We start from the raw sequence: 21,662 nt of genomic DNA, 5'->3' as shown, positions 1-21,662 counted from the left end.
ATACACTGAAACTTCATTTTATAAAAAAGTGAGAGTGCATTTCTCTTTTAAAAAGTATTATGTACAAATACCAGAAATGGATATTATAAATATGTATATATGTATAAATAGGACCTTAGACACCGAGTTTGAAGTACCTATGAAAACAAACTAAGGTAATAATAATAATAATAATAATAATAATAATAATAATAATAATAATAATAATAATAATAATAATAATAATAATAATAAAGGTGTCGATGTTGTTAAATTATGATGTGCCTCTAAACACCGTGTTACCATGATCATTAATATTAATGATTAAAAAAAGCAAATGTTTTAAAAATATAGTTAAAACAGAAAATTGTAAGCAAAGAAAATTGTTCAAATTGTAAAATGCACTAATCAGACCTGGTGTGGTATTTGTGCACAGTAAATGGCGCACAATTTTGGTTGTCACTTAACAAGAAAGGCATCGCTGCTCTGGAGTCCATCCAGAGGAGAGAAGCTGCACATCTGCCTGCGCTTGAAGTAATTTCCCTCACAGGGTCAAAAGAGAAGTTTTTAAGTCTTGTGGAAAGAAGAGTATGAGGGGGCTTTAATAATTAAGCCTTTGCCATGGTGATAACACACCAAATCTGTTCAAATATATGGCAATTTAAATGGGTTTTGTATACACATACAACAAAATTTGATTACATTGTTTATTACACTACAAACAATAGTGTAGTTGAAGTAGGGAGCTGCGTCAGCATGCGTAGGCTGCAAAGGAACAAGTAAAGGTTTATTCCATGCTGGAAAGAGAAGGAAGGAAACACAACGTTTCATCCAAAGAAGGCACCGAAACATTGTGTTTCCTTTCTTCTCTTTTCAGCAGGGAATAAACCTTTACTTGTTCCGTCTTGTCTTTTCAGTATGCAAGACATTGTAATTTACAAGAACACAGGAAAGTTTATAAGGTAGGAGAGGCCATTGGGCTCTCCCGCGCACGTGGGTGTTATTGCCAGCTGCTTGAAGGGCCGGCTATTTACCCAGGACCCAAAGCATCAGCTTCACCCACAGCACACGGCCACATACTGCAGCTGGTTGACACTCTAAAATCCTTTTCCTACTTGTGTCCACTAGTCCAGGCGTTACTGCTGATCCTGGAGAAGCCCATGGAGTTGTGTGTACTGCTTCGATGAGCAATCTCAACACAGAAGCACTGTGATGACACACCATGAGGTGTCATAGCCCAGGGTACTGAATGTCTAAGGCTAAGATAAAGGTCTGAAATCACAGATCTCTGCGGCATGACAGGTAAACACCCTGGATCTGTCCTACCTGTTTTCCATGTGTAGTATTTATCCTTTGGATCTTCTAGGTCTGCCTTGGTCAGTGTTGCCACAAGGAACATGGAGAGGAGAAGATACTTCCAAACCAGCCATTTACAGGCACCTGCTCCCGAGTCATCATTTAGAAGCATAGTCCAGACCATTGACTTCCGTCCCTTTCTTACTCCTGCAAAAGCAAAGCACAGCCGTTAAAGGAGCATTGGGCACGTTTAAGCATTCCCATAATAATATGCAGCATTATTCAAAAAGAAAATCTTTAATGGCCTCAATTTAATATCTCATCTGGAGGAGAGCCCCTGCTGCAGCACAGTGTCCCCAGTCTTTATACTGAAGCATTCAAAAATGGTCTAGAGAACAATTCCACCTACTGGTCCACCAACATTGCTTACTACAGCAACCTGGACACTTACCACATCCACTCTTCTACTTTATTCTACTTTTTATGTTTCATGTATCAAATATGGTATTTGTGATATGTGAAATGTTGAACATTTTGTATTCTGTATTAATGTGTGGGTTGCTCTCTCTGTTATTTCAGACTTGTCCCCCAGGCAAGATGTCAATTTTCAAAATTCACTGTCATTTTATCAATACTTTACCACTGAAGCTTATCTGTTTCTACTGAGTTTTAACATACAGTTTACGTGCATCTTCTACTGGCCATGATTTTGAGGATGCTAGCAGCTGAAAATCACATTTGAAGGTGAATTTTTCTGTCATTCCTCTGATCAATTATATTGACACACTGCAGCCTGAACTGTGTGTATATAAATTGAAAGAAAAATTGGTCAGAAATGAGAGATTTAGAGCTATAAAAGCCAATAATAACATTTAAATGTTGTGTGCGCTGCACAAAAATATTTCTTTCAGTCTCCCTCTATATACCGTATACATGATTAAAATATTTCAACATGATTCCTGAAGAAAGCCAGCTGTTCCTAACAATTTCCAAAGGCTGAGTTCATTCCAGTAAATGAGATTCTTATCCCTTTCCATTCAGTGAATGTCACCGCTGGCTGAATCTGGTTTAGAAAACACTTCTATCCCTGAATGCAAACAGGGCAGAAACAATTCCTCAGAGCCCGGTCTGAAGTAAATTAAAGTACCTATGCTAAACTGCTGATGGGTTCGAAACCCATTCCCTATTGGTTCACATAGACCAGGCATTTATGTACACAAACATATGCCAATTACATACTTATGCTTCTTCAATGCCAGAGAGCACATCAGGCATATTTCCTAAAGGATGTGAAACTGGCAAGTGTACAGTTTCCCATTTTTACCTTATTATACCTGCATAGCTATTTCTCGATTGTTTCTTACACAATATAAAATCTCACTGTATAATGGTGTTTGATAACTAATAACATCAATAAGATCATTTGAAACAAAAGGATAGCATTGTTATTTCACTGGCATCATTTGTCATTCGGTTTTATTTTGTGCTGTGTACTGTTCCTTTAACATTAATGGTATTCTAATTCAAAAGGATGATTAAATATGATTAACCATGGAGAACAAGACATTTGTTCAATAAAGTTCAAAATGAGTGAGAAACCTAAGATAAGTCATTCATATCGGTTTTCATCTAAGGCCCATGGCAAAGAGGAGGGATGCTGCTCTGTCTTTTCAATGTCTGAGCAAAAAGAACTCTTTAATTTGCTTATTTCTATCTAACCACAACAAATCAAACTTGTTACTATTCCACCAAGAAACAGATATTATAAGAGAACCAGCACAGCTTTATGAATTCTGCAAAGCATATCGCGAAAGCTGCATTTAGTCACAAGATCACACATTGCAGTTTGTCACAATCTGATACAAGTCCTCTATTTTAAATTCAGCATGCTCACCTCATAATAGTATGCGAAACATTCACTCAGGGATGGATTCTCTGTGTCTGCCCCTCGGTGAACAGGTGGTCACAATAATTAATGTTTGATTATGCCGATGAAACAACTACTAAAGTACTGTTGGTGGCAGCTTTCCATTTGTTTCCCCACATCAAGAGGGACCCTCCTCTCCACGCCACAGGCCTGTGCCAGATTGCTGCAGCAGCTATGATGGCATCCATTTCTGATCCTGTTAACCCAAGAGCTTCTCCTTGTTTATTCTTCTGCCCAGTTATTTGCTCAATCAGCCCATTTTCTGTGTGGATGGAATATCTGGGATTCTCATTACAGTACCTTTCTGTGTTATACCCTCTTTTTTTCTTTCTACTTCATTTGTGAATTTGGGTTTCCATAGAAACCATAGAATCCAGGAGGACATGGAGGCCGAAAAACATTAAAAAATGAAGGATCAGTTTCAAGAATTTATAAACATTAAAAAATGTTTAAAGAGTTAATTGATTACATTATTCAACACAATACTTTTTCTTTGAAAGAAGTACAGTAGGTGGTGTTACAGAGGTTTTACAGAAGGCTGCTCTACCTGAAAAAAAATACCTCACTGTATATTAACAATAAAAATAAATATGAATAAATCTTAAAATGTAATGTTGTATTACATTTGATGTCTTTAATATTTCAAATGTGTGTATTTAGCAGGAATTCAGAAACTTCTATTAATAAGAACAGCTCTAGTTTTATTGGGAAGAAAATGAAGTTAATATATTTTCTTCAAAGGTAATACATACCAGGGGTCAGAAGTCAGAAGTTGGGGTCAGAAGCCCACTGGATTATAGGAGAGGATTTAGACATTATGCACCACTACATCTGAGGTGGTTAAGATACCGATAGCCATGGTACAGTACATTTGTATCATTTATTATTTGTATATCCGTAGACACAAGGGTTTTTCAATAACATTTAGGTTATTTTCCTATTCCCATGTCACAGTGTCGGAAAGGCTGATATTTAAAATAATTCCCCATATTTGGAGAAAAGTAGAAAGATTACATTTCGCCCTTGTTATGGCTCCAGAACAAAAGAAAGACTTTGGTGTAATAAAGCCATGCAGGAGTGATATGATACAGTGACCATATTTGGCACATATAGGCTGTATCTTCTTGGGGGCTTCCTTTCAAATGCACACTGGATCACAAATCTTTTAGATGTTTTAAAAATGAAAAAAATGAAAAACACTGGGGTTCCAGTGAAGAGCCCATCTGGCATGGCAGGTTTCTTGCACATGTTTATCAGCAGAAACTGATTCTGGTCTCATGGCAGTGTGGGTTTCAGCTTATGGTGCTGTAAAAATGAGCTTCTGTTTTTTTTCCTCTTCTTTGTCATCTAGTATTATCTTTTTCTTTTACCAATATTTCTATTTGGTTGACTGTTCTATTGACTGTTCTTCACTACATTTCATGGTAGTTAATGTATAAAAATGAAAAAGATATATTTGGTTAATGTATTTACAGATTAATGGTATCCTACTTTTGCATGGGTTTATAAACAATATTTTCTCCTACTTGAAAAAAATAAATCAGCCTGAAATCATCCCGACACCCACGCACAGTCTTTCCATGAAACACATGCAATTTTATTGTAATTTTAATAATTTTATTTCTTGCACTTGTATATTTTCTTTGTATTTACAAAAATGAGTAATATGGAGACTTTGAGACTGTCACGATATTAGTTCCCCCCTCCTTAAGGGTGCTCCAGCCCTTTCACGTGAGACTTTATTCTGTGCACCTGTTCCCCATTCCCAGCCCACCTTAAAAGCCAGGCACTGACGCTCATCCGGGCTCTGCATCTGATTTCCGTATCGTGCGAGTCCGGGACCTGGAAGCACCTGGTCCCGTTAAGGTTTTAACCTCTGTTCCCGTTCCCTGTCCACCGGTTCCGACCCGGCCTTCGTGGTTTTAACTTCGTGTTTTGATGGATCTCCTGGTTTTGGACTTTCTCGTGTGTTTTTGGATACTCTAAGGATTACTCTTTGGGATTGTTCGCCTCAGCCACACCTCCCCCGTGCACCAGCACACCTTGGACACGCCCCCCTGTCTTCAGCCCCGTATTCCTGCATGACGTTTCCCTAGTGTTTCCCCACTCCCTCGGACTGTGTCGTCCGCATAGGGTCCGGAAAGAACTGTCCGTTACAGAGACTTTAGCACTCAAAATGTGGTTAGAAAACAGCTGAGAAAGTGGTTCTTTTATCCAGAGTAGACAGCAAAGCTGTTGAGACCTGACAGTGTTATAGGTTGTGAAACAGAGTGCATACAAACTACACAGTGCAATAATCCTTGAAAGAATAGTACAAGTATGTATATATATATATGCATTCACACATTTGTGTACTTAAAACATTAAAATTGAATGTTTAACCCCAGACTGTGGAACTGGAACCAACATGTTCTGAACGCAGTCAGGCAGTCAGTGTAGCATCTCCTTACAGTGTAGACGAAGGAGGCCTATGTCTCCAAACCCTATTGAAACCTATTGTATACAAAAGTAAACTAGAATCTCAAAATAAGAGAAAATCTGTCTTTAACTTCAGTTGGGGATTTAAGTTTATAGGGGTATTTCAGAATGTACAATGACATTTAGATCCAGAGCAGTGATATCGTTAAGTTAAAATGAATTAGGGTAATTTTATTACCTGAATTGGAAGACAGACAGTCATCCCTTGTACTGACTGCAAAATGTGCAGATTCCCACTTCCTTATGGCAGCCTTTCTGATAAGATAACTGACACTCTTTGCAGATAAACAGAGACTTGTCTTTCTCCAGATGCCTCATCCAGCAGCTAATCCTCTGTGACTCCCCTCTGGAAGATCATCACTTGAAAGATGTGCCGGTCAAATCATCCCGACAGCAGCCAGAGATAACCCAGTGGCAATTGTTAGGTCAAGTAGTCACTGAATGAAATTCCTCCAGGGACGATTCCAAAACTACTGAAGCTGAGAAAATAGAGAGAAAGGATTCAGTGAGGTTAAAGAACAAATTTAATTCTCCCCACTATAGTTTTCTACCTTATTTCGGCAATATGAAATGGAAAAATACAGTTAAGTTTCCTGAAAGATGTGTCTTGCATGACAGTTCTGAGAATAGTAAAGGGCTTCAGTCCCAAATCTATTGGCATCCATTTCTCTTTCTAAATTCCTTACATTAAGCACTTTCATAACCTAAAGTGCATTTAAAAATTATGGAATAAAAAGGCCTATTATATTTTCTTTAAAATAATACTTTTGTATTCTTAATTTATATATAGGGTAAACATCACTAAATCTTTCAACAAATGACCTCAAGAACAAGAAAAGTTTTAAAACATTTTCATTTTATCTGTTATTTCAATTTTAAATGACTTGTTATTGTTCACAAAAAACATAGGTTATACAACCCTTTAATCAAGAATTGCTAATCAGAGCTGGTAATCGATGTGATTCATTAGCAAAAGTCTCACGCTAGAATAGTGGAGGTACAGTATCCACCAAACTGAGCACCATTCCATTCTCTCCCCTTCACTCGGGCAGCCCCTGCACCAGCAGCAGGGACAGTAGGCAGTCCACTATGGTCACTCTTTCAGAGGAAGGCAAGGATATTCTGGCTGACATAAACCTCCCAGCTCAAGCAGCACTGGGCCAGTGGCCTGGTGGAGTCCTGGTCACAGCTGTTTAAAACATAATATTAAGACTAAATGTCCCACCCGGTGTTCCCAACAGGTGCTTTAAATGGTGAAGCCCTCCGAAATATTATTATTTAAAAAATTCCAAATACTATTGACATGTCTGTTTATAAAACTAAATTATCTGCATATGGCAAACTGTAATACATTGCAATACATGTGGGACAGTGCACATATAAATGTTTTAGGACACTGACCGTGTGTGGCATAGCTGCACATTTTTCCACTTAAGATTTAAATGTGCACGCTAATTAATTATAATAATAATAATAATTGCTTACATTATATAGCGCTTTTCTGGACACTCCACTCAAAGCGCTTTACAGGTAATGGGGACTCCCCTCCACCACCACCTGTGTGCAGCCCCACCTGGATGATGCAACGGCAGCCATAGTACTAGGAGGTGATGATTGGTAAGGGCCAATAGGAAATTTGGCCAGGACACAGAGGATTTACGTAAAATTAAAATAATATCTTGCAGATGTATAAAATGTGTTTTAACGGTTGACATTTTAGGTTTCCATTTTCATATTCACCACACTCATGACTAAAATATTTAAAGCAGGTAAACAGCTGTCATGCCATTTACAAATATGTACAACATTGAAAAAAAGTAAATAAAGTCAAATTAAAAATATATATATATATATCTGAGACCTCAACATCTAGGGCATTTATATAGTTTTAAAAGTAGTCTACTATAAAAAGAAGAAGACAAATGTAATTCTTTCTTTCCTCAGTTTTCCCACTGTTAAGGAGATTGTGCTTTGTATGCAGTTGACAAGCATCTGCCCATGTGTGCCAAGTGGTCAACAAGCCCAGTTGTGTGTAAATAAGCTCTGGAACACAAAGCCAGGCCATAGGGATTATGCATACTGCATGGAAACCACCCATACATGGCTCCTCAGCACTTGGTGGGTTTAGGGCCAAATAACAAAAGGACCATTTAGGGATTAGTTTACCAATTTATCTTTATCAAGCCTGTCTTATCAATGTTTTTCGAATTGGTATACATCTTTGTCAAACACTTGTACTGGTTATTCTTCCTGGCTGACATGCAATTACTACTTGTCTACGTTAGGCCAAACCCACCCTGGGAATACAGCCCTTACACTCCCTGTTTCTATTAGCCCTCGCTTGGCCTGTGACCACTGCCTTCCAGCTTCACTACCCTTCAAGTCTTTTCGAACTGGCGCTATTTCCCAGGGAGTTATCTCTTTTCCATTTATCCCTTGTTTAATTTTTTCCTGCTTTGTGTTTTTTCACCACTTTAAAGGATCTCTGGAATAAGGTTTATTGACTTAAGGGGAACATTTCAGCGTCACACACGTTAACACTGGTTCTGATGGGCAGTTCCAGCAAATTTGCAGAAGATCTTTAAAATGTTTTTCTGTTCCAAAAATCAGAACTAGTGTTAAACACAGCTTAAACATGCTACCCGAGTTGTAATACATCATAATTACTGGCCTAAGCCTGCAAAGGCGATGGTACTATTTTTACCACATATTATTCTGCCACTAAATGACAGTTATTTCAGTGTCCTTTGACACACAATTCTAGATATAATGTTTGCTTAAATCTGTGCTTAAATTAATAAAAGAAACTGTTGCTGAAAGCATCACAACCAAACACTGAACTGAGTTAATCTTTCTACTATTGACTTTTTAAAGACCTTGACGCAAACAGAAGATTTGATGTATTCTGTAGAAACTGTCAAACTATTACAGTATGTACAGTAGCCTTATGGAAATTAAATTGGCTTTTCAGGATGTCAAGATGTAAAATATATAGTATATATATATAGTTCTCCACGCTTAAATTCAATTTTGAAATGACCTAATATTAGGTTTCACTTTTTACAGTTTAATTTGTTCTTAAATTAACATAAGGGACACCTTCTATGAGCAAGATACAGAAAACAAATGCTTTATGAACACACACCAGAACCAGTGGAGAAATTCATAGGCAAAATGTAAATAAGAAATAGGATTTGGTGTGAATATCAAAATAATTATCTCCTTGTCTCTTTTTGAGTTCTTCATTTGAAAATATATTAAATAGCTTGAACAAGGTAAAAACCATACACAAGTTAAAATTACAAAAAGAAAATAAATAAGACTTCCTACAAACACGAAGCTTGAAGTTAATTTTTTTTAGATTTCTATGCTAATTTTCTTGTTTAGAACCCTTCCTTCCATGTGTTTAAAAAGGAAGTAGGTAGGATTGTATAACTCCTTTATTTGTCTTATAGAGCTATAGTGATAACATACACTGTGGTGCGGCCTTCCAGTCAGGACACATTTATCTTTTATGAAGTAAAATAAATCAAAAACTACAGAGCTGCAGAACTGAATTTCAGAACAGGACAATACTTTGTTTAGATATCCCTCTGTAAGTACAGTTTTAAAAGATATCATTGCCTGTGGGAATATATCCAATTTATCTCCTGTCACTCCAAAAGCACACTTTATCCAATATCTGTGAGCCATACATTGCTGTGTTTGCTTATCATTGCTGCCCACTTGGGCCAGTATTGGGCTGGTAATACTGCTAAATAAATCGAAATAATAATCGGGTGTCAAAATAACAAATCAATAAAACATTATACATATTAAAGTTACAGTCTCATTGCTTTACTTGGACTAGTCTACTATCAATGAACACTGCTTAATTCAGCAACCAGTTGCTGAATTACCATATTATTCAGTTTACTAATTAATCCATTATGAGCAAGGTTAATGTGTTCATATTTCTGTTGTTCAAATTATGTTAAACTACAGTACTCTTATCTTTAGGGTTGTACCAGTCTATCTGGGCTAAATACCACATATGATAAATAAATTAAATCTGTATTCTGTATTCTTTTAATGCTATCTCCTTAACAAACATTTAATGGCAGTGCTTATAGTTTACAGATCTGCCTAATGGATATTTTTGGTAAAATGTACTTAGTTGCATGTGTTGTTAACTTAAAGCATTTAAGAAATTAAGCATTTTAGTACAACTTAACACAGCAATTTATATTTCTCTCATCACAGGATTTTACCTCTTTTAGGGGTCTTTTTGAATGATCTCGATACAATTTCACAGGTCTATCCAAAAACTGTAGCTTTTAAGGCCTTGGTTAAACTGCCACCTCTTGTGAAATAAGATTGTTGCTTTTTTTTACATTCCAAGTGAAGTGTAACAATAAAGTCTTGGGTTTCAATACTGCAATTTGAAATCCCAAAAGGAAGGATGAGACTAAGTGCTAATACAAAAAAGAAAGACCTTTTTTATGGGATATCTGCTTTCTAAAAACATTTATGTGTTGTTTTTCTTTTCAATGTCATATGTAGATATAGGCAAATTGGAAACAAAAATGAAATAATGAGTTTCCTTACAGTTTGTTTGCTCTGAAATGACATTCATGTTTGCATCTCAGTGGAAGACCAAAAAAAAAGACTCCTAAGTAACACAGAAGAAATGGAATCTGTCATGAATCTTCTTTAAAGGTTTAAAAAGAGAAAACAAACAAGATAGTATTGCCCAACAAGGTCAGAGGATAAAACTCCTGTCAGGCCTGCAAAGGAAAATCTTCTTGTCATCTCTGAATTTAATTGGGTGCTCTTCACTTCCTGTGTGCATGTATCCAGGCTAGAAAAGCCACACACAAGAGCAAAGAATACTGTATTTTGGAAAAGGAATTGAAAAAAAATATTTTATCCAGTATTCTAATTAAAAAGATACCTAAAATGAATTAATTCCGTCCACAAGAAGGAAGACACAGTACAGACCTAATTAAACTCAGCCTCCAAGTGAGGAAAGGAACTACAAATTGTGCAAGATGTTCCATCTCAGTGCCTAACCTAGTTAAACAGTTTATAATTAACAAAATACCTTGAACTGGCACTAATACAGCAGTCTCAGCTGCAAAGTGATAAGAAAGCATGGAGAATGCAAATACTCCGAAGTGCTTCCTGGTGGCAATATGGAGGGGAGGGGTTATTTTTAATCAGGTTATGGTGGCTGAGGTTCATTGATAAGGCAGACCATCAGTCTGTCCTCCACCTGTCTCGGACAATCTGAACAGCTGTCCCAGCAGCTTAGTGGATTTAAACTAGGATCCTTAGTATAAGACATCTAGCAGTGGCACATGAAGTGAAGCTTATTAAAGTTAGTTCTACATGTAAATAGTCCAAAGGGTGTGGAACCAGGGATGAAATTGAAGGTTGGAATGGCTAAACAGTTTCGTTCCAGATGTATATTCAATCATATTTTCTCTGAAAGGAATTTACACCATGTTTTTTTAACCATTTTTACATCATTAGTGTTACTCCATCGTACCGCAAGTATTCTGAAAGAGCCTATTAGTTTAATTTTTTACAATGTACTATTCGTTTTAAAGTTACAGATTTATCTGTACTGTGTGTTTTTCTTTTCATGCTGAGTTTTCAAAAGCCTGGCTACTCATCTCGGCTGTTGTGCATGTTTCATTACAGGAATATGCATTGCTATACTTCGCAAACTTTCATATGTCCTTATCAATATTAGATCAATCTGCTTTAGGAAGAAAAAACATTGCCAGTTTTGAAGCTAGCAAGCATACCAACTGCTGTGTAAGTGCTTTGACATAGTATATAACACAGTGTTACGTCCCAGTGTGTTCCATGCGTCGGTTATGTTATTGTAGCATCACACGGGGCTCCTTAGCCATGCGCACGCAAGGCAGGCTGAGAACAGCACCTGGGGGCGGGACTATGGGACTGTATATAGTGGGGCGGAGGCTGGGAGACAGCCTCTTCCCTTCGTGTCTGTGTGTTAGGGAAGATGCAGCTCTGTAACCCCTGTCCTTGTGTGTGTACCTTTCCCGGTTCAAGTTAATAAATGTGTTGTTCAACCCCATTCCCTGAGTCCCATGCCTGCTCCATTCCGTACTGAAACCTGCGGTTGTTACATTGGTGTCAGAGCGGGAGGATGGACAATGAATAGCCGTTGATGTCGGACTCGGAGACCCCCTAAAGACTTCCACCATAGAACCAGTTGATTCTGTATTGAAACCCGCAATATATTTGGTGAAATTGCCTTTTTTACTTAATACACAAATACTGTATTTGAAAACAAGCCTGTTTTTAAGTATTACATGTGTGTATGTAATTACTTGTGGGCTCTTATTAATTTAAATATACAGTATGTGAGTCTAATCATGTGCTTACTACATGACCTACTGCTGTTTTATGGATAACTTAAATATCTAGAACAAGTAAAGATTAGATTGGGGTGGCTTTCCAGAAATTCCCTGCAATACAACAGATAAAGATATTTTTTTTTTTTTTTGGAGGAGGAGTAATTGGTTAAATAAGGAAAACCTACACGACAAACAGATGTAACAGCTATGGCAGAGGACAACACAAAACCCTATTTTGTGCTTGTTTTGTGGTTGCTCTTTAGTAACAGTAAGGTTGAGGTTATTTGGAGGCAGATCTGTGAGAAGCCCAGGGTGTGGTCCTGCCTCCCACAAGCACTGGGAGCAAATTGATTTCTGATGATGAATGGATGGTGCTTTTGGAGATTAATGAACATCACACAGAAATCTCTATATCAATTTACATTTACATTAATACATTTATTTTTTAGACCTTATTTTCTTAGACCAGAACACTGCTTTGATTTCAGTGCTATTTTATATATTTGTATTCTGTTTATTGTACAGATACAAATCCAGGTTTCTATGGTAACTATGTCAAACATGGCCTGTGGGCCAGGATCTGGGATTGAAAAGGGTGAGCTGGTTCAAAACGTTCCGGGCAAATCCAGTCTTAAAGCTGTAGATAAACAAACAATTTACTGTACTGCAAGGGCCACTTCCTCACTGCAGATTGTCTGCTAGTTATAAAATTATCCCATTTTATTCAGAGTGGTGCTTGACTGTAAATTGAATCATTTTATCACAGAATATTTATAGTGTCTAGAACAAAGATGAAAATAAAATACACAGAATGTATTTTTACTGAAAGTATTGTATACTTCACAGTGACTGAAATGCAAAGATAGACCATGAGGGAAAAAACAGACACGTAGACTAAGTATGTCTGGAACTTTGTAAATGAGATTTCGTGAGTGTATCTTTCTACATCAAATGGACTTGGCCTGATGGTGCCACATCCTTGTGAGAGTAACTTATTCATTTAACTCACACTAAATAAAATAGAGAGCATGCATGAAGTGCCTATGTGTATTGCCCTGTGCCTGCCCAGTGCAATCTTTGCATAATAAAAGTGTAAATCTGAACCTTCAGAAATGGAATTGCATGTCATCTTTTAAAGGTTATCTTATTTATTAGTGAGGGTTTGTTTAGAAACCACTATCCTTCACAAACAGACAGAAGAAGATGGAGTGCATGCAATAGTGAATGAGTCAGACACTCTAGACAGATCTCTATATCACAAACAAGCTTGAGATGCAACAACATCCTAGGCCTAATATACTTTTATATACATCCCTATATATTTACTTTCCTATGCAGAAATAATTTGTTTCCTCTACCAAAATAAGCATTTCAGCCTAAAACCCAATGCTAAACACTGTGAATTATACAGGTCGCCTTGCTTAAAGGCCAGCAGCATGGAGCCTCACTGTCCTGTCACTGCCATGCCCTCTACAGCTTTTCTGTCCTGTTCCTAGTTTCCCTCTGCTTTGCTTTTCTTTCCGGTGTGTCTTTATGTGGGGTTATATATTTTAGGGTCACCCTTTCCTCCTGGTTCAGCACTGGGAGTCTGGATGTCTTGAGAACCCCCTAGCACCAGGTCTTCTCCTCCGCGGCCTGAGGGCATAGGTTTCTTCCCGACATCATCTGACCCCCTGAGCCTGTTAACCCCTGTTTTGCCACTACGCATAGGGTCTTTTTTGCTCTCTTGCCATTCCACGGCATGTCTTTTCTGTGACAGTCACTGAGGAGGGCATTGTGTCTGCCGGCACTTTCAGCAGCAGTACGGGAGACAGATCTGAAATGATCTCTCAGACGGACCAGTCTGATGTGTTGGTTCTGCTCTGGTGTGGTCACTCGAGGGCAACCGGATCTTGGATGGTCATCTATCTTGCCAGTCTTCTGAAACCTTCTCTGCAGTCGGAACACAGTGGAGCGGCTTACTCCACAGTGTCTGGCAATGCTGGCACATGACTTGCCTGCCTGTAGCGTGCCAATGGCCCTCTCCCTTGCTGGTGACATTCAAAGTATTATGGAATGCACAGAAAACTGACTGTGGTCAGTGTGGCCTTTTTGTTGCAGTGACCTTAACATTGAATTAATGCCTTTTTAAAGGTGACCTGATCAGGCATTGCTCCACCTGGACCTCGTTGGGTAAAAGTGCACTTAAGAGCTTTCATGTGATTGGCAAGTTGCAATGCCTCACTGCACAAGCTGTATTGCTGCTCAGAGGCCTTAAAACAACTTGACAACTTTTTGTAAAAGTACATAAACTATAACTATAGTATTGTCATTCCAGAAAATGTTGCATTTCTTTTTTCTATCAGTATATATTACAAATTGTTTTGAAGTGGATTTAAGTGTATCCTTCATTTTGAAATTTACCAGTGAATCAATATTATATCTGAATACCAGTGCAAAATCCCTTTGACATTCTAAGACAGTAATTCGTTTTAATTATGTTATTAGCCTTCTTCCACTCACATTAATTTCAACAGTATATTTTCTTCTTTTCCTTTCCAGGGATTACAAAATATTAGCTGTTTTTCTGCATCTGGTATGGAGATTCAATTGACACATTGGTTTGAAACTCTTGGATTAATAACTGTTATGCCAAATGTTGAGTTGTAATTTTCATTGGACTAAATGTTTTCAGCAGGCAGTTGTGCTGTATATCTCAATGAGAAATTCTGTAATTTTGGTAGTGGAGAGTACAGGCCTTCACCTAGAGAAGAGTCACGCTATTCAAAATGTATGAAGTCCACTGAAAGTTATGGGATTAAGTCATTGCAGGTTTACTGATATGTCTGTCTCGTCCCACAGGGGCATCTATGTTGGCCTTTATCTTTCTGAACCTGGAAAGAGAAGTTCTTTGGGTGTTATTTTATCCTCTACAAAGAGTAAGGACCTCTGGAGACTGATGGAAACTTTCAAAGTATAGTCAAGCAGAGCAGTAGAATAACTGTGATGAGAGGGCAGCTGTACTCAGGGCATATACTTTATGTGTATATTCAATGGTGTTTTTCTGTGCATGACAGATGCAGTTGTTAATATTACCCTCTCCTGTTTACTATTTTACTGTTCTTCACTTTTTTTCATTGCTTGGTCATCTGTGCTGCAATGGCATAAGACTCAGTTCATCATTTTGAATGAGAATTTGCTCTCAACTGAATTATCTGGTTAAATAAAGGATGGTTATGTCCTCCAAGTTATTCTTGTAAGTCAGCAATTACTGTACCACACTGCAGCAGAAAGGTCAGCTGAAAGGAAATGTAAAGCAAATATTGACATTTTTAAATTTTAATTAGCTTCTCTAACACAGCAGCCAACTAGAGTCATCACAATAAACAAGCAGGAGCTTAAATACTTTTTATCACTAAAACAAAATTTATGCATTTTAAACATTTGTTTGGAAACACATTTTCTTAGAAACACTTTAATTTCTTTAAGTACTCCACAATATTGAAAAAGAATCTTTAGGTCTTTAAAACAGGTCATAACAACTTGGCAATGAATGACTGCCAAACCTGATGACTTACAGTACGTTCACAACACTAGACTATCATCAAGGTTAAATGTGTCAAATATTATGCCAAAGAGACAGCCTTTTAATAAAGACCATTCTGAAGCTGAAAATGGAACAACTGCAGTTTCTCTGGCAAGAGGTTCACTATGTTGGAGAAAAAAAGAAACCTTTCCTTTTTTTCACTCTGAAGTTGTATTAGAAGTTTCCAGACCCATGTGCAACATAAATTACTAAAGGAGGCGGAAGGAGCAGAGGCTTATTCAGTTGCTCAATCCAAAGCTATTAATCCTATTCAGTACTCTAATGCAAAAACTCAGGAAAAAAATGAAAGCTTAAGGATCTTGGAGTTCAAAATTAACCTGCTTTAAATTTCTGGCAATCATGCTTGTTGTGAAATCACTGTGTTCTTGAGTTCTTAGTCAAGCAGTCAAGTAGGAATGATAAAATTGTGAAGTAACAGTTTATCAACTCAATCAAACTGAATTTAAAGGACACACTGGTTTTCACATTAGTTTTAACCATAACGCAACAAGTGCTATGATCACTGTAGACCCCCGAAGAAAGGATGAAAGGTATAACAATTAAGCAAAAAGGTCAAAGGTATGTATACTGTACATTGCCAAAGCACTGTCACTGTATATATACAGAAGGGTTGAAAATTATTTGGCATTAAATTCCTATAGACAGTATATGAAACTCATGTCATCACTCTCTCTTAGATTTTTCATATTGTGTGAAGTGATCCAGTTAATCCAGAAATAGATGGATTAAATCAAACTGTTTGTCCACTGACATACAGTAAAAATATTTTTAGGAAGTATCAGGTTTTTTTGTATTTGTTTTGTATCTTGGGCTTTTAAAAATAGAAGAGGCTTTATTTATAATGCCCCCCAAACGAGCACATACAGTAGCAAGGGCAAGGAAGGAAATGCTGATTCTTTTGTGCTTCAAAATGTTTCTTTTAAAAGAAATTTCAAGTCCCTTAGAATTTGCTCTTTCATACCTGACACAGCAATTGCTGTTTAATACAACTTGCTGGAGCTTTTCCTGTACTCTTGCTTGGAATAATGGAACTCTCAAGTGTCGTCTGTAATATCTCCAATCTTATTCTCATGCTGAGATTGTGAACCAACACAGCACACTTTTTGCGTCAGTAATTTCAAGACCTAAACTATTCGAATGACCAGCACACTGTGGCTACCCTCTCCTGTCCCTTTCCATTGTCTGTCAAACACATACAGGAGAGGAGAAAAGTTACGATTCAAAAATGCAGTCTCCAAAATAAATTAACATCATTTAAATATTTCAATTCTTCAAGAAAATTAGCCATTTGTTCTTTTGTTCTCCTTGCTTGCTTTAATACTAAGCCCAAACATTATACTTTTCTCCCAGATGCTCATTTGTGTACACAATTAGAAACAAAGGGTTCCTTTATAATGTATTCATGAAAACAAATATCAAAGTCTTAAGCTAACTGAGTAACCATACTGAGAAAAAGGATGTATGCACAGTCCATACATCTCAAACATTTCAGTTACTTTCATTTTGCTTAAGTGCATTATTTATGTTTGAAAATTCTTTGACTAGTTTGATTGTTATCTTTTTAGAAAGATCAAAGCAGTTTGGAAATAAATCCAACTCAGAGAAAAGTTAGCTTCCTTATCCTTTTTTTCCCAAAACAATCACACAAAGTGGGGAAATTAATTTTAAAATGGCTGGATTATATAAATCACAAATACAGGGATCATGTATCAAAGAAGACAGTTGTGCTGCATCATTGAACCCTGTCGTTCTGACCTTCCCTGCTGTCATGCCCATTACAGTTCAATTAATGACAGAGGCCTGCTGTGGCCAGACGGAGCATCTGCTGTGCCCGCCTGGCAATAATTCAATAAGAGCACACAACAGGAAGATATAACGTTGAGTCTTCCTATCTCATCCACCTTCCACAGGGAATACAGATTGGTTCAGTTAGAGGAGGGAGAGCGTGACCTGGAGAAATCAGGATATGCAGGACAACACGAGATCTTTCTCAACAGACCCAGATGGTTAATTGGATTTCCTTTGCAAGCTCGATAATTGTTGCTGAATTCTAAGCCAGATTCAAATTATATCTATACCTGTCGCCACCTAATGTAGAGAGATTATTTTTTTTAAATGATACTAGAAACCTGGTAACCTGGACTGGAAATGCTCAGTGTCCACTGGCAGCATCTCACACCAGAGGAGATAGTCACCCTTTCCCACTGTTTATTGAGAAAACAACAGAGAGAGAAACAGAAAACTATCCCCCACACAGTGCAGCATTTTATGAGAAAAAAATATTTTTACAGAACTGCTGACAAAAGATTTAGGGATCAGACAGCGTTTGCTCCCCACTGGGGCCCTCTGTTGATTACTGACGAAGCACAGTGTTCTTCACTGCCAGTCATGTGGCCCAGAAGAGCTGCAGATTTGACAACAATCATCTTTGTGCTGGTATCTGATTTTGCTGGATTCCTTTAGGTCCAGCACCTACTTTACTTTAGTGTCATAAGAATATAAAAACATTACAAAGTTGAGGAGGTCATTTGACCTACTTCACTGGAGTTTAAGTAAAATTAGTTAATTGATCAGAGGTTTTCATCAAGTCAGCAGGGTAACTTGTTCAAGGCTCTCTCAAACCTTTGTGTAAAGAAGTGCCTCATGTTCCCAGTTTCAAATGCACTTTCCCTTATGCTGACGTCACACTACATGACTTTTCCTAGGATTTTCAGTCATAGCCTCACTTACATAATCGTAAGAAAATCACAGCACGTTGTGGAGAGTCGCAGCACACGCCCGTTACTGTCAGCTGTGTAGTGTGACTCAGTCATAACACTCTTAACAGCCCCTACAACTCTTTTACAACTGAAAACTGGTTTGATTTTCTCATAGCGAGTTGTGTTCTTGTGAGATAATGAACCCATTATATTACACTTTATAACGCAATACTAATTTGCTTACAATATTTGTTTTAAAAGTGTTTTATATTTTTAACTGTGTTTTATTTTAGTAAATTTGTTCTATATTTATAAAGAAGAATTATATTTCATTATATTTCGTTCATTGGCTGCCAAAATGAGGCGACCTCGCAGTACTTTTGTGGCGCAATACAAGATTTTGAACTGTAATGAAGAGTTGTGAGGAAATCATGTAATTAGTCACCCCCTGCCATTCCTAGTCATATGATTTGACACCCTCTAGGACCGAAAAGGCAGCGGAATTCAGCAACTGCAGATGTTAAATTTGACATGCTCTTTGACTAGAAGTCGTGTCGAGTCCTGTAGTGTGACGCCAGCTTTACCTTTGGTTTGTGTCTTACTGTTGGTTCTGATTAAGTCATTGGGTTGATTTTGTCAATGCCTTTGAGGTTTTTGAATATTTGAATCAAGTTCCCTCTCTGAAAGGCAGCCAAGTGTTTTTGGGTATGATCTATTTAACATACTGATAGAAAACCACTACACCACAGCTCTGCGCAATGAGTTTGCATCTAGATAAGATCAAATTTAAGGTGGTCTTCTTAACAGAAGGCAAACAAAAAGGCCTGCTGCAGGCATGAATGTACAACACTTACACGTTGTGTGAGAACATTTGAAATCATTATAGAGACACTTATCTGGATAACACACTCTATATGTGGACATCTGAAATAGAAGGAAAGTCAGTAATCCTTAGGTTTTCAGGCGCTAGCTATCATCCTCTATTCAAATGCAGCCGCTGAAATCCATGAAGTAGAACAGAAAGAACTTTAAGAACCATAGCACGATTCCAGGCAGGGTGGTGGTGACAGGATTGCTGTACTAGATCTTTCCAAAGAGTTTTCCAGGCTTGAGTGAAGGACCTGACATTGCAGCTGGCTTAGTGAGGCAGTCTGGCCATTATCCTCTCACCTACAGTATATGAAAAGAAACTTAATTCAGAGTTCCAAAACAACTGAATAATATATTAAATTACAGATATGAATGCATCACTCTTCTTGAATAGTCATACAAATTAAGTTCCATTTGATATATTTCTGAACACTATAACATAACACATAACGTCCTAATTCAATAAAATTATTTTAAGTGTCTAAAAAAGCATGTAAAGAGGACAGAGTATAACAGGAAGAAAATCTATCAGCTTTCTAAAAATGAAATATCTTTTTCTACAAGAAGCAATTGATGTAGGGGGATTTAAAGACCCAGGGATAGTTATTCAAAGTAAATGGTTTCTCTCTTGTAGTCGATGTGGTTAAGATGTCTGGAAGCTATTATGTTATATATGTTATATGTTATAAGATATATTATATCTCTGTAAAATAAAAGTCATTTAAAACCATCAAAGTCAGAATCAATGCTGAAAAAGGAAAAGCAGTGACATATCTACAATAAATTCAGGTTATTGTGGGACACTACAATGTTGATCCAATGCACAGAGACCCAAAATGATTTCTCAAAACCATGTTTCACTTTTGAAACAAACATTTAAAGATGGCAAACTTTGAAAGGCAGATCCTATCAACTGAGTATCTTTGTTTATGTCCTGATTTTTTCTACTTCCACATCTGGAAAAGCATGTTAGATGCAATTACACATCATACTGCAAGTGAGATTGATTATATCTAACCTTGATGTGGCCTTTGAAATGAGAGGTGGCTCAAATTGTCTCTATCTGAAAAGGGGAACAATACATTTCTCAATCAACTGATAATACACAGATAAGACACAATCCAAAATCCATTAAAGTCTGTTGTAACTGTTAAACTTTTTTGCAATTTCAATTGGTTGGAAACTTCTGCGTTCAGCATCAGTTACCCTCCAGAGAAGAACAATAGTAATTTTAATGAGTTTCACTCTGAAGTAATTGTAAGGTACCCTCACTGAGCTTAGTCAGCACTGAAACACCACAAGTTATGGAAAAAGATTGGAAGGCATTACAGGTAAATTAAATCAATGACATTCGAGAAGATTCTTTTCTTTACCTTTCAACATGAAATAAACCTTTACCTGTTCTTTGCAAATTAAATTAATATTGCTCAGAATTTATTAACCTTAGCATTTAAATAGTAGAGAGAATTGATTTATTAGCTATTGTTGTATCATTTGTCATCTTAATAGAGCATGTTGTATTCAACAAAGAAATTTATTTTGGCCTAAGGTTGTATTTAGTTTAATCTGCTTCTAGCATTTAAGTTTCTTCTTCAAAGTAACAGTACATTGTAACAGTTAAGAATAAGAGAAACCGGTAAAGCATGTATCACTACCTTTTATTTACTATCAGGCAGGAGTCCCAATTACCTCAATCCAATTACCTCAAGTACTTACTGTAAGTATGTTTCCTAAGTTAAGAAACACTGCTTCTAAAGCTTTGGTAAAAGATGTAATGTTCTTAAGAGTTGATACTGTTATAAATGGGGAGTTACGAAATATCTGAAAATCAGGAAATGACCAAGCAAATAAATCAATAAGTAAAATAAATCTTAACCCCTGGCTTGTAAAAGATTTTTTCCAAGAATATAGCTGAATAGCTGGTATAATTAAAAAAACTTCTTTGTTCTCTGTCACAGCTTTGGTAAAAAATAGTAATAATTCAGACACACTTGGTTAAATAATTTTTTCTTAATGAGATTACACACACTAAACTACACACAACATAAACATTCTGTATAACATACAAGTTATGCCTTGTTACAATCTCCTAACCACTCAGAAAAATCCCAGACTGTAACCAAGTATTCAGCTTTTAAATAGTATAAAGCCTTCTAAACTAAATAGAATACAACCTGAGGGTATTAAAACTCTCTGTAAACCCAGATTTTTTAACGAAATGAATGGGAATCTATCTCCCGATTCTAAAATGTACCCACAAAACAGGAGAGGACGTTTTTAACCAAGGGATTCTTTACACAGGAAAACAGAGTTCCCCAAAAAACACAGAATAAAAGCTCTCTTAACTAGGTTCAAACAAGGAGCTCTAACATCTGATCTTTCCTGGGGTCTTGGCTGTTGTCTCTACACCCTGTCATTTACTATCCTCTTATATTGTGTCTTTCTGGACTGTTAGT

General features: G+C 37.0%; 1 protein-coding gene across 2 annotated transcripts in view; it reads right to left on the bottom strand.

Annotated features, from left to right (window-relative positions):
- thsd7ba (thrombospondin, type I, domain containing 7Ba) overlaps positions 1-21,662 on the bottom strand; it is a 191,792-nt gene that overhangs the window by 151,824 nt on the left and 18,306 nt on the right. Inside the window, exons 2-3 of one of the 2 annotated variants that reach the window (XM_015358247.2) lie at positions 5,859-6,159; positions 1,306-1,482 (exon numbers count right to left, since the gene is read on the bottom strand). In XM_015358247.2, the coding sequence (XP_015213733.2) occupies positions 1,306-1,459 (154 nt within the window). In that variant the 5' untranslated portion in view covers positions 1,460-1,482; positions 5,859-6,159. The remainder of the gene's footprint in view (positions 1-1,305; positions 1,483-5,858; positions 6,160-21,662) is intronic. The other variant, XM_069196635.1, reaches the window with a different exon arrangement.

This window comes from Lepisosteus oculatus, chromosome 12 (genome assembly GCF_040954835.1).
Source record: "Lepisosteus oculatus isolate fLepOcu1 chromosome 12, fLepOcu1.hap2, whole genome shotgun sequence".
NCBI lineage: Eukaryota > Metazoa > Chordata > Actinopteri > Semionotiformes > Lepisosteidae > Lepisosteus > Lepisosteus oculatus.
The sequence above is the reverse complement of the archived record's forward strand: the minus strand, read 5'-3'. Positions and strand labels throughout refer to the sequence as shown.